We start from the raw sequence: 11279 nt of genomic DNA, 5'->3' as shown, positions 1-11279 counted from the left end.
GGTCCTCATGCTTGTACAACAAGCATTTTACCCACTGAGCGATCTTCCAGCCCCTCATCCCCATCTTTGGCTCTCAAAACCCTACTTTAGTCAAATGTGAAGGAAGAGAAGGAGGAACAAGGGAGGGAGGAAGGAATCGGTGGTGGCCCGAAGCTGAACCATGGTGCTTCCTTGACTAACTGGTGACTCTCTGAGTGTCCTGGACAATGGTGAGGCCTAGGTCTCAGTCTCTCTTCCTATAGGGTGTGTGAAAGTTCAGCCTCCAGCTACAGTTGTTCTGGATGAGCAGGAAGAATAACAGCTCTGGCCGGACAGTGCTAGCCAAAGTGGGCAGGGCGGAGGGCCTTCCTTCCTGCCCTGTGCCCATAGTCACCACGTGGCATTCTCTCCTTTAACTCTCTTTCTCCCGGGAGATGGGCTGCCAATTTCCCAGGGTTCCTCTCTCCTGCAGCTCTCTGAGCAACATTAGGATGGGGGCTCCACTCCCCCAGGGGAGGTGCTGGCTGTCCTGGTCCACACCGTGTATTAGGGAACCTTTTCTCTATTATGTTCAGTTTTTCTACTCTGTGCACAGTGCACACATGGAGGTTAGAGGAACAATTTGTGGGGTCTCTCCAGGACCACGTGGAGTCCAGAAATCGAACTCAGGTTATCAAGTTTGGCCGCAAGCACCTTTACCTGTGGAGCCGCCCTCCATGCCTTGTCCACTTTAGAGAGCTCTTTAACTCTTCCTTCTTTTCCTTTGAGGACTCTCTCAGGAAAGGAGTTCACAGACCAGACATACCCACCACTAATTAATCAAATTAATACATTTCCTGTCTTCCCTCCCCTTTCTGCTGTCCACCCCCCCCCCTTTGTTTAAAATAGATCTTACAATTTAGCCCAGGCTGATTTCAGATCTGCAATGTAGCCCTGGCTTCAAACTTGTGATCAGCTGGGCAGTGGTGGCGCACACCTTTAATCCCAGCATTTGGGAGGCAGAGGCAGGCGGATCTCTGTGATTTCAAAGCCAGCCTGGTCTACAGAGTGAGACAGAGAAACCCTGTCTCAAAAACCAAACAAACAAACAAAAAACTTTGCAATCATCTTTCCCTGTATGTATATCCATACCTGGCTTTTACACACATCTTTTGAGGAATGCAATTTGCCCATCCTTATGAGTTATCTAATGTCTTTGTGGGCCTTATCAGAAGAAAATCTCCAGTTTGCGGAAGCTTCTGGAAGCGAGGAAAGAAACCCCTAAGCCTCATGCCTACATGTATGAACCCTGCAGTACCACTGCTATCATCACTGTTGTTGGGACCAAGCAAGGATACAGGGGCTGTCTATGGAAGGTGTGTGACAGGGACCAGAAACTGTCCCAGCCCATCACTATCCCTGAGGTTGCTATTCATCCCTGACGGCAAGGGATGGGATGGGACAGGGCTGGTTCTCACTGTACAGGAGAGTCAGGGTGACAGCCTAGCCAGGTCCACTGGTATGGGATTCTTACCTGCTGTCTTAGTTAGGATTTCTATTGCTGCGATGAAAACACCATGACCAAAAAGCAAGTTGGGGAGGAAAGGGTTTATTTGGCTCACACTTCAGCATTGCTGTTCACCACTGAAGGAGGTCAGGACAGGAACTCAAACAGGGCAGGATCCCGGAAGCAGAAGCTGATGCAGTGGCTATGAAGGGGAACAGCTTACTGGCTTGCTTCCCATGGCTTGCTCGGCCTGCTTTCTTATAGAACTCAGGACCAGTAGTCCCACCATGGGCTGAGCCTTCTCCCTCTGATCACTAAATGAGAAAACGCCTTACAGCTGGATTTCATGGTGGCATTTCCTCAGCTGAGGCTCCTTCCTTTGATGACTCTAGCTTGTGCCAAGGTGACACACAAAGCCAACTGGTACACCTGCTGTACTGACTCCAGCCAGCATTCATCAGACACCAGGGAGGATAGCTCAGCAGGCCAAGTGACCTTAGTCTTGGGAAGCTTGGAGACAATTCATTGTGATTTGTTCCTAGAGTCAGAAGACTAAACCAGATTCCAGGCTTCATGGGCCTTTAGGGATGGAGAACTTCTCTTCTATTGCTCCAGGCTGTTTTCCAGCTGGGTAGCTTCTCCCAGACACCGAAAGCACAGAAACCCACAGTTCTGTAAGAACCTCTGCCCTAGTGCGAGAAAGCAGATGCCTCAGGCAGTTGGATAAACTCTAATACAGGTCTGTCAGGAAGCCACGGCCCAGCCAGTCAGGAGGCTGCCTGGCAGACGCAGGAGAAGCTGACGAATGTGGCCAGTTTCTAAGAAGACAAGGGGTCCTGCAATAAGGCCTCAGGGTTGAGGGGACAGAGCCTCAAGGATATGCAGGCCAACCCTGGGAAAAGAGCAAGAACAGGGGGTGGGGAGTCATGCAGCTACTGTGCCCCCACCCCATACCCTTTCTATAGGCTGTGTCCTGACCAGAAGCCTAGTTTCCAAAATAGGGACAGGGAGCCTTCAGTCATAGTCTTTAAAATGATGCAACCCTCTGGAGTGTGGTGGTTCGGGCCTGCCTCCACTACCTGGGAGGCAGAAGCAAGAGGATTTTAAGTTCGAGACTAGCTTGGGCTACTTATTGAGATCCTGCCTCGTATAAAAAAAAAATATAGCACAGAGCAGGGCGGTGGTGGCGCACACCTTTAATCCCAGCATTTGGGAGGCAGAGGCAGGCAGATCTCTGTGAGTTTGAGGCCAACCTGGTTTACAGAGCTAGACAGGCTCCAAAGCTACAGAGAAACCCTGTCTTGGAAAACCTATGGGACAGGGGATGTAGGCCAGTGGTAAAGTGTTTGCCTTGCATGCATAAGGCCCTGGGTTCAATTACAAAAAATAAAGCAGGCCTTCCCACAGAAAGGGCAGGTGGGTATACAAGCTATTTGCCCAACATCGCCTTAAGACATGTTTAAACATGTCTTTGTGGCTTATGCGCCGGGGGCTTTGTTTCGGGCAGTAAACTCGTTTTAGTTCCACAACGACTTTTCTCACACTACTACACTGATGCTGAGAGGCTAAGTCATTCGCCCAAGATCACACAGCTGGCTGCAGCTCCCGAATGCAGAAAAATCATGCCCATTCTACAGACAGGCTACTGAGTCCCTGGCAGACCCCTGCGAAGAAACGTGTAACGATCGAACCAGCAAGCAAACGTATGGGACGTAGAGCAAGCTACACGTGAGATTCGGGTTCCAGGATACACGGTCTACAGGGAAGAAATGGCCGAAGACGCCGAGGGTCTTGCCTAAGCCGAGGGTTGGAGACTAGTAGGTAATAGAACCAATGGCAATGCCGGGGCGGGACAATAGGCTTGCTGAGGGCAGGGCCTATGGGAGATACGCCAATGGCAGCCAGGGGCAGGGTTTGCGCTTGTATGGGCGGGGCCTGCGGGCTGTCGGCCAATGGCGGCGTACGGGCGGGGACTGAGCCCGGGGAGGACGACTAAGGTGGGGCCTTTGAGCGGCGAGCCTATGGCGGTGTGGGGGTGGGGCCTGAGGGCGAGCGGGCGGGGGCGCGGAGGGGGCGGCGGCAGCGGCGGCGAACAAAGAGGCGGCGGGCGCGGGTGACCGAGAGGAGCCGAGCGGAGCCGAGCCGGGCCGAGCCGGGCCGAGCCGGGCCGGGCCAGGGCCCACGATAGCGGGCACAATGCGGGCAGCTGATCAGGCGTCGGCGGCTCCCTGAGCCCCGAGCACCGGGCAGCGAGAGAAGCCCGGCGCAGCGCCCGCGGCCGCCCGCCATGGCCGGGGTCAGCTACGCGGCGCCCTGGTGGGTGAACCTCCTGCACCGGCTGCCGCACTTCGACCTGCGGTGGGAGGCCACCAGCAGCCAGTTCCGGCCCGAGGACGCGGACTACCAGCAGGTGACGCGCGCCCCTGGGTGCGGGATCAGGAGTCCTGGGTCTTGGCCCCTCCCGAGGGACTGGAGCCTCCACATCTCTATGTGGGGTCGTGGCCCTTTCCTTCTAGGGGGTCCCCTCTGATCCTCTCCAGGGGTTAACGTCGAGCCTCCCTCCCCCTTAGAAGGTGTTTAGACCCTCCGTGTCACCAGGGCCTCCTATCTGGATTGGTGGAGCCGCCTCCCTCCCCTCATGGACCCCTTCGGATCCTATGGGTTCCTGCCAGGCTCGTCTCCATCCTTTGGGCGATCAGCTGCTCCCCAACAGAGAGCCCCCGCTAGCCGAGGCTGGAACCCTGGGTTCAGGCAGAAGGGGATTCCTCTCCTCTTCCCCCAGCTAGGGAATCCCAGTGCCAGGCTGTTGGTGGGTGAGTAACCTGGGCCATGGCCAGCCCTCTGTGGCTGCTAATGACCCCTTGCTTCATGGTCGGGCTGTGGGATGTACACAGGGTGTCCTGCGGTTGTGGGAAACCAGGGTGCCAGCAGTCTTTCAACCCAGGGTGGGAAATGAGGCCTGGCTTGAAGTGGGGTGAAGTGGGCCTCAGTCTGGGCTGGGGGCCATGGGGCACTTGGCAGCCTTCTCCCTGCGAAGCCCTAAGCCTGGCATCTTGCCAAGCCCCAGCACCACCCCCACTCCTGAACCACTGTCATTTGAGTTCAGGGCAGGGGGACCAGGCTGTGGGCTTTTCCTTCCCGCTCCGGATTCTAGAAACAGAGTAGTCAGCCACCTGGTCCCCCAGCACCTCAGAGGTGTCCCTGGACCACAGCCTGGGAATCGTGCTCCCTGGACTGTGCCACATTTCTCTCTGCAGCCACCCTCATCCTATTGAGAAGTTCAGGGTGAGAGCACAGGATTGCCCCTGCTCTCACTCGATGCCATCCTGAGCCCAGCTCCAGCAGCTGATGGCATTCCTAAAACGAGGATGGAAGCGAGGGCTTAGACCAAGCTTGAGCCTGGAGAGACAGCAACGGGGAGGGAGATCTGAGCCCACCTGGGGATTTTTGGGGAAAGACAAGCCCTGGATGGGGGTTGGGGAAACACATGCGCTTCTCTTACTGTGTGACGGTGTTGTCACCCTCCTTCCTGGAAGAACTGTATGAGCTATTCTTAGAAAGTTGCCTACTTAGGGTTTGCCTGATTGTCAGTTCTGATGGTCCACTGACACCTGGGGCAACCTGGTAGCATTTCCTGTGGTCAGTGGGCTGCCACCTGCTCCTGCTGCAGACTTTAACTTGCTGTTGCTTTGTTGGCACAGTTGTGACGGAGAGGGTGAGGGCCCAGTGCCTGCAGCCCTTGGGGATCTGAAGGTAGTGGCCCAGGCCCTCAGTTCCATGGGCCCTCAGCCCCATGGCCCTGGCTGAGCCTGGTCCTGCCTGCTTTTGCTCCCCTGCTCTGGGCTCCGCTGTGGGAGGCCTCTGACTCACTCTCCCTCCTGCCTCCTCTCCCAGGAGCAGAATTAGCCACTGAATAATTCACGGTGTGGAACCCAGCCTGGCTCCATCCCCCGCCGCCTCCGCTCCTGAAGTGGGGCTGTGGATATGCATGGGGCCCCTGCCCTCTTTCAGCAGGTGTTTTAGGCAATTGCTCAGCCTCTCTGAGCTTCATCCCGGAATGTGATGGTTGTGCAGGGTCACCTGTCAGGAGGAAGGCAGGAGCTCCTTTTCTGAGCGGGCAGGCAGTAGGATCCTCACAGGCTCCATCACGTCTTCCCTGGGGAGGTGTTGCAAACTCTGTGGGTGGGGTTGTATTTACACGCATGTTGGGGTGGCTGTCCCATCCCACTGTGTCTCGTGACCTCTCACCCATCTTGACCTGGAGTACCCTCTCTGCTGTCCACCCTGCCCATACCTGCACTGTGCCCCATTAGGGAAGGAAGCTTCTATGTCTCCCAGCATGGGGATGCCAGGCCTGTCCTTTGCTCTCTCCTCCATTCATGGCCCACTGTCTGGAACTTGGTGGAACCCACAATTAGACTCCCAGTCAATCCCCGTGTGGAGCTGCCTGTACTCACCTCCTTTCACACAGGGCTGTGTAACTGTCTGTAGTGTACAGACTAAGGCTTAGCCTCCTTCAGGGAGCACTGGGGGCAGAGTCTTCCCTCGGACCATTTATCCTCCCTCCTGGAGACCCAGCAGAGGTGGACTGGCTGCTCCAAGGGTGCAGAGCTTCAGCATGCCGTGCAGCTTTTACACGGGTGACGGTACGAGTTCACATCCTGTAGTGTTGAGATCGGGGGTCTCGGAGCATGACGCATCCCTTCTTAGAAGCCTGTAATGGTGCTGAGTGGAAGGGCCGCCGGGAGTCAGTCGCTGGTTGAGTTGTATGGGTGCCGATGGCATCTTCACGACAGAAGGGGCTCCTCCAGTCTCGTCTAGTTCTGTGCTGGTTTCTCGCTAGACTGTCCCCAGGAGCTGTTGACTGCTCTCTTCTGGGATGAGGCCATCCCCAGCATGCCCCAGCTCCCCTACCCCCTTGCCTCACTGGGGTACTTGGAATTTAGATCCTCTGTGTGGGTAGGTGCCTTCACCTGCAGGGAGGAACTGAAGTCCTAGCGGCAGACAGCACGGGACCCAGAGACTTTGGACTTGACATGGTCCACAACCAGCTTGTCCTGACTGAAGTCTTGATTTCCATTTGGGCCTGTCCTGGTGGCCTGCAGTCCCTAAGCTTGGGCATCAGGCCCCTCTCCGAGTAGATTATTGACACCTGGGTACAGCCTGCTGACCTCATTCTGGTATGGGGGGAAATAGCTGTTTTCTTGTCCTCCATCAGCCCTCATGACCCAGCATGACCCTGCTGCCTTAGGTACGGGGTCAAATTCATACTCTTTGCTTCCAGTCTTCGCTGTCTCTCTTAGTTCGAGGCAGCCCAGGAACTGTTTGCTGACGGAGAACTGTTATGACTAGGGATGGGATCAAGAGCAGGAGCTGGCTGGGCTGTGGTGGCGCACGCCTTTAATCCCAGCACTCGGCAGGCAGAGGCAGGCGGATCTCTGTGAGTTCGAGGCCAGCCTGGTCTACAAGAGCTAGTTCCAGGACAGGCTCTAAAAAAGCTGCAGAGAAACCCTGTCTCGAAAAACCAAAAAAAGAAAAAAAAAGAGCAGGAGCTGGCTGTAAGGCTTGGCGGTCTGGGAGGGCCTCATGAAGCCGTTATTACCTAGCCTGCCATGGAAACTGCCAGCCAAGGCTTGGAACTCACCAGAAGTCAGCCGTGGTGATACAGACCTGTTAGCCCAGCTGCTCGCCAGGAAGAAAGTTCAAGGCTAGCCTGGCTTGCAGAATGAGTTCAAAACCAGCAATGGAGTTGATCTCGTCTCTTTAAAAAGGGGGTGGGAGTAGAGAATGCACTCAGTAGTAGAGCGCTTGCCTAGCATGCACAGGGCTCTGGGTTTGAGCTATAGAGGGAGGGAGGGACCCAGGTGGTATAGTTAGGGCTTGAGAAATGGTCTTAGAGGGTGGAAACAAAGTAGGCAAAGGTGTGAGGCAGAGAAACCAGGTATACCCTCTGCCTGCGTGGCACAGGGAAATATGCTGCCTAGGAGTACTGGCCATCCTGTGTCACAGGCTACTTTCTAGGCTCCAGCTCAATGTCCCTCAGGACTACGAATCTGCCCTCAGTGCTTGCAGGCAGCTCATAAGAGTTTGGCCTCTCAATGTACAAGGTCAGCAGCATGGCAGGCAGGTTGGCAGCTTGGCTGTGTCCTCTGGGCAGGGCTGGGTTCATTGTCATCCTCCCGACAACTCAGGAAATGAGCTCTGTCTGAAAAAGCAGCCTTATCGCCTGTTTCCAGCTTACACAGGCAGCGCACGTCTGTGGGACACTCGGGTGTGTATGGGGGGGGGTGACCATGCGAAGACAAAGGAGCCACCCAGCTGGAGTCCGTCCATGCACTTGCATTTTTGGGATGACGCCACTTGAAACCAGAGTTGTATTGCATACTGCCATGTCACGTTTGTTCGTCCTTTCCTTCCTTCCTTTCTTTTCACCCCCCCGCCCTTGCTCCGTGTGCTCGAGCTCAGACTCAGGGCCTCCTGCACGCTAGGCAAGTAGTCTGCCACTGAACCACACCCCAAGCTTTGTCTCCCTTTTTAAAATTGTTTGCTTTGTTTTTGAATCGTGTATATGTGTGTTGTGTGATGTGTATGTATATGGTATGTATGTGTGCATGTTCAGTGTGTGTGTGCATTCCTGTATGTGATTGCAGGCGTGTATGTGTCATGGTGAGCATATGACGATCAGAGGGGTAACCTTAGATGCCAGCCCTTGCCTTGGACCATCTTTGAAGTAGGGTCTCTTTTTTGCCACTGCCTGTGCCAGCTGGTGGCCAGCAAGCTTCTGGGGATTCTCCTGTCCTTGCCTCTCATCTCACCAGACACAGGAGTGCGCACTACCGCATTCAGCTCCCTATTGGTTCTGGATGTCTGAACTCAGAGTCGGCTCACATAAGGGCTGGCCTTGAACCCAGCATGTTAAGGATGACCTGGTCTCCACTGCATCCATACCCCTGGTCTGCGTGGTGCAGTAGGTGGAAACCAGGGCTTCATGCCTTCTAGGCAAGGGTTCTCCCAACTGAGCCATGCCTCCAGCCTTTGTTGCCTGCCTAAGCTTAGATACTGCATAATTTAGACATGGCCACTCATGTGCTTCTGGGTGCTTCCCTAGCATTTCATAGTGCTGGCCAGAATTCTGAAGTTGCAAGGGAAAGAAGGAGGCCAAATACAAACCGCATCTACCATGACCACCCTGCCTCCCTCCCCCTTCCCGGTTTAGATCTAGATGGAGGCTTCCAGAGCAACCCCTGGGTGGGAGATGATGGTACAAGGAGCAAGGGCCCTAGGCTGGGAGAGGCAGGTAAGTCCCTGCCAGGCCCAGTTGGCTGTGCATGTTTGTGCATTATGACCAACACTGAGTCCCAGGGAAGAATCATGGACCAAGTCTGAATCAGTACAGCCAGGAGATGCTGAGACTGACTCTGGACCATAACATCCACTCTACTGGGGGTGGGTCCTAGGGCCTCACTGCCTGGACCTGGAAAATGCTATGCCACTGTATCGGGCCTTGGTGTTCAGCCATGCAATGGCTGCTGCTTTAGGAGCCTCAGAAAGACAAGATCAGCTCCGGGGCCATGAGACTATGAATCTCTGGTCATGCAGTCCTCGGCCCTGCAGAAGTCCCAAGAAGAAGGGAGTCTTTAAGGTTTGTGTAGCTGGGCAGCGGTGGCGCAGCGCACGCCTTTAATCCCAAGCACTTGGGAGGCAGAGGCAGGTGGAGCTCTGTGAGATCAAGGGCGGTCTGTTCTACAAAGTGAGTTCTGGGGCAACCAGATCTGTTACACGGAGAAACTCTCTTAAAAACAAACAAACAAACAAACAAGACTTCTGCTAGCCAGGAGGTGGTGACACATGGTTTTAATCTCAGCACTTGGGAAACAGAGGCAGGCAGAACTCTGTGAATTTGAGGTCATCCTGGTCTACAGAGTCCTAAGACAGCCAAGTGTACACAGAAAACCCTGTCTCAGAGTGGAGGAAAGGCTTCTGCTATCGAGGTATGGTGGTACATGTCTGTACGCTATAGTCCTAGCATTTGGAAGGCTGAGGCAGAACTACCATGAGTTTGAAACCAGTGTGGCTACACACCCTGTCTCAAAATCAAGCAAATGGGCCAATGAGATGGCTCAGTGGGTAAAGCGCTTATTGCACAAGCCTGAAGACCTGAACTCAGTCCCCAGACCCCATGTGAAGGAGAAGGAAAGAACCCTCTGACTTCCATGTGTGTATAGTAGCATATATGTGTCCCACACACATAATCAGTTTAAATAGAATGATCACATTAAAACAGCAAATCGTGCTAAAGCTGTAGCTCAGTTGGTAGCATGTTTGCCCAGCCTGTACAAAGTTCAGCACCACAGAAACCAAGGTAGTAGTGCACACCTGGACTCCCAGCACTTGGAGGTGAAGGCAAATTCAAGGCCACCCTCCCCTACATAGGGAGTTCGAGGCCAACCTGGGCTCCATGTGACCCTGTCTCCAAACAACCACAGAAATCAAACCCAAGGGCTCCTGAGTAGAAGTCGGGGTCAAATGTCCCCAAGGCCATTCTGAGCTTTCTCCGAGGATGCCAGCCTCCCTCTGGCTTCCCGCTGAGGTTGGAAGTGGTGTCTGCCCAACCTTTCCCCTTCCTCTCACCTCTCCAGCAGGAACCCTGCTTCACCTAATGTGGCACCCTGCTACCAGGACCCATGCTGGTCCATCTGGCTACTTCCTGGAGCTCTCTTGGTCATGCTCTAGGGAGCTGTGTGCTTTGTCACCCTGACCCCTGGGCGGCAGCTGCCTCGCTGTTCATTCCTGCAGCTGTTCAGCTGTTTCTAGCTCCTTCTCCTTGTAGTCTTGGAGCTGGACATTTTGGTGCCCTCTAGGCAGAGGCCTTTGGACTAGATACCTGGCTTCTCCCTGTGGACCCAGGTTTGGAGCAGCAGTGGGTTCCGCCATCTGCATCAACCCCTCACCCACAGGCAGTTCTGCTTAGGCTAAAAAAGGGACCTTGCTATGTAGTCAGGGCCTTGGGGTCAGGGATATGGGAAGTACCTCATGTGGTCACCAAGGGATTGGACATGTGACCATAGAGACCAGACCATACTGGACTTGAAGTCCCTTCTATAGCCCTGTCAAACTGGGGTGCACATGTCCCTTAGTGGTTTCTGATGTTGATCGGGGTTGGGTGGCTGCTGCAGCCAGACCTGAGACGCTCTGATGGGAGCTGTGTCACAGGGCTGGGAGCCACTTGTCCTGCTAGAAATGGAGAGTGAGCCACTTTCCAGAGGGTTCCCTGAGATGAGGGCCTGTCAGCTTATCTGAGCAGATACCTCCAGAATGAGGCCAAAGGGACAGTAGTGTATGACTACCCAGCTGAGGTGTCTCGGCTTCAGACCTCAGGGTGGGGGACAGTGGTAGTAAGCTGGGCTCCTGCTCTCCCCTTCCCCTGGCTCCCGCTATCCTGCAGCCATCCGCTACACTCTCTCCAGGCCCCGCCACGAACTCACTGTCATGGAATTTGTGAAACCCAAGCCTGGCCTGGTGGAAAATCTGTTTTTAATTTCTGGCCGGCATCACTGGTTCCTCAGCCAAGTGTGTTGGGGGTGGGGGCGTCTGTGGTCATGCATCCAGCTCAGCGCCCTGGCAGCCCATCCAGGACCCCCAGATTCTCCCTGCGGGGGTGAGAGTGGGCTTCCTGGCCAGCACTAGATGTCTAGAGGCACAGATCAGTTCCTGCTCAGTGATCTGGGGACCCCCAAGCCTCAGACTCAGGGAACCAGGCCTGCGGCTTATACATGCTGAGCCAGCTGTATGCATGCTCAGCTAGTTGCGTGTC

General features: G+C 54.8%; 1 protein-coding gene across 1 annotated transcript in view; it reads left to right on the top strand.

Annotated features, from left to right (window-relative positions):
• The first annotated feature begins 3580 nt into the window (after nt 1-3580).
• Nucleotides 3581-11279, top strand: part of Ttyh3 (tweety family member 3) — a 29231-nt gene continuing 21532 nt past the window's right edge. The window contains exon 1 of the mRNA XM_038346319.1: nt 3581-3875. Coding sequence (XP_038202247.1) covers nt 3753-3875 — 123 coding nt within the window. The 5' untranslated portion in view covers nt 3581-3752. The remainder of the gene's footprint in view (nt 3876-11279) is intronic.

The sequence above is a fragment of the Arvicola amphibius genome, chromosome 10 (genome assembly GCF_903992535.2).
Source record: "Arvicola amphibius chromosome 10, mArvAmp1.2, whole genome shotgun sequence".
Taxonomy (NCBI): domain Eukaryota; kingdom Metazoa; phylum Chordata; class Mammalia; order Rodentia; family Cricetidae; genus Arvicola; species Arvicola amphibius.
Note: the sequence above shows the minus strand (reverse complement) of the source record. Positions and strands in the feature narration are given on the sequence as shown.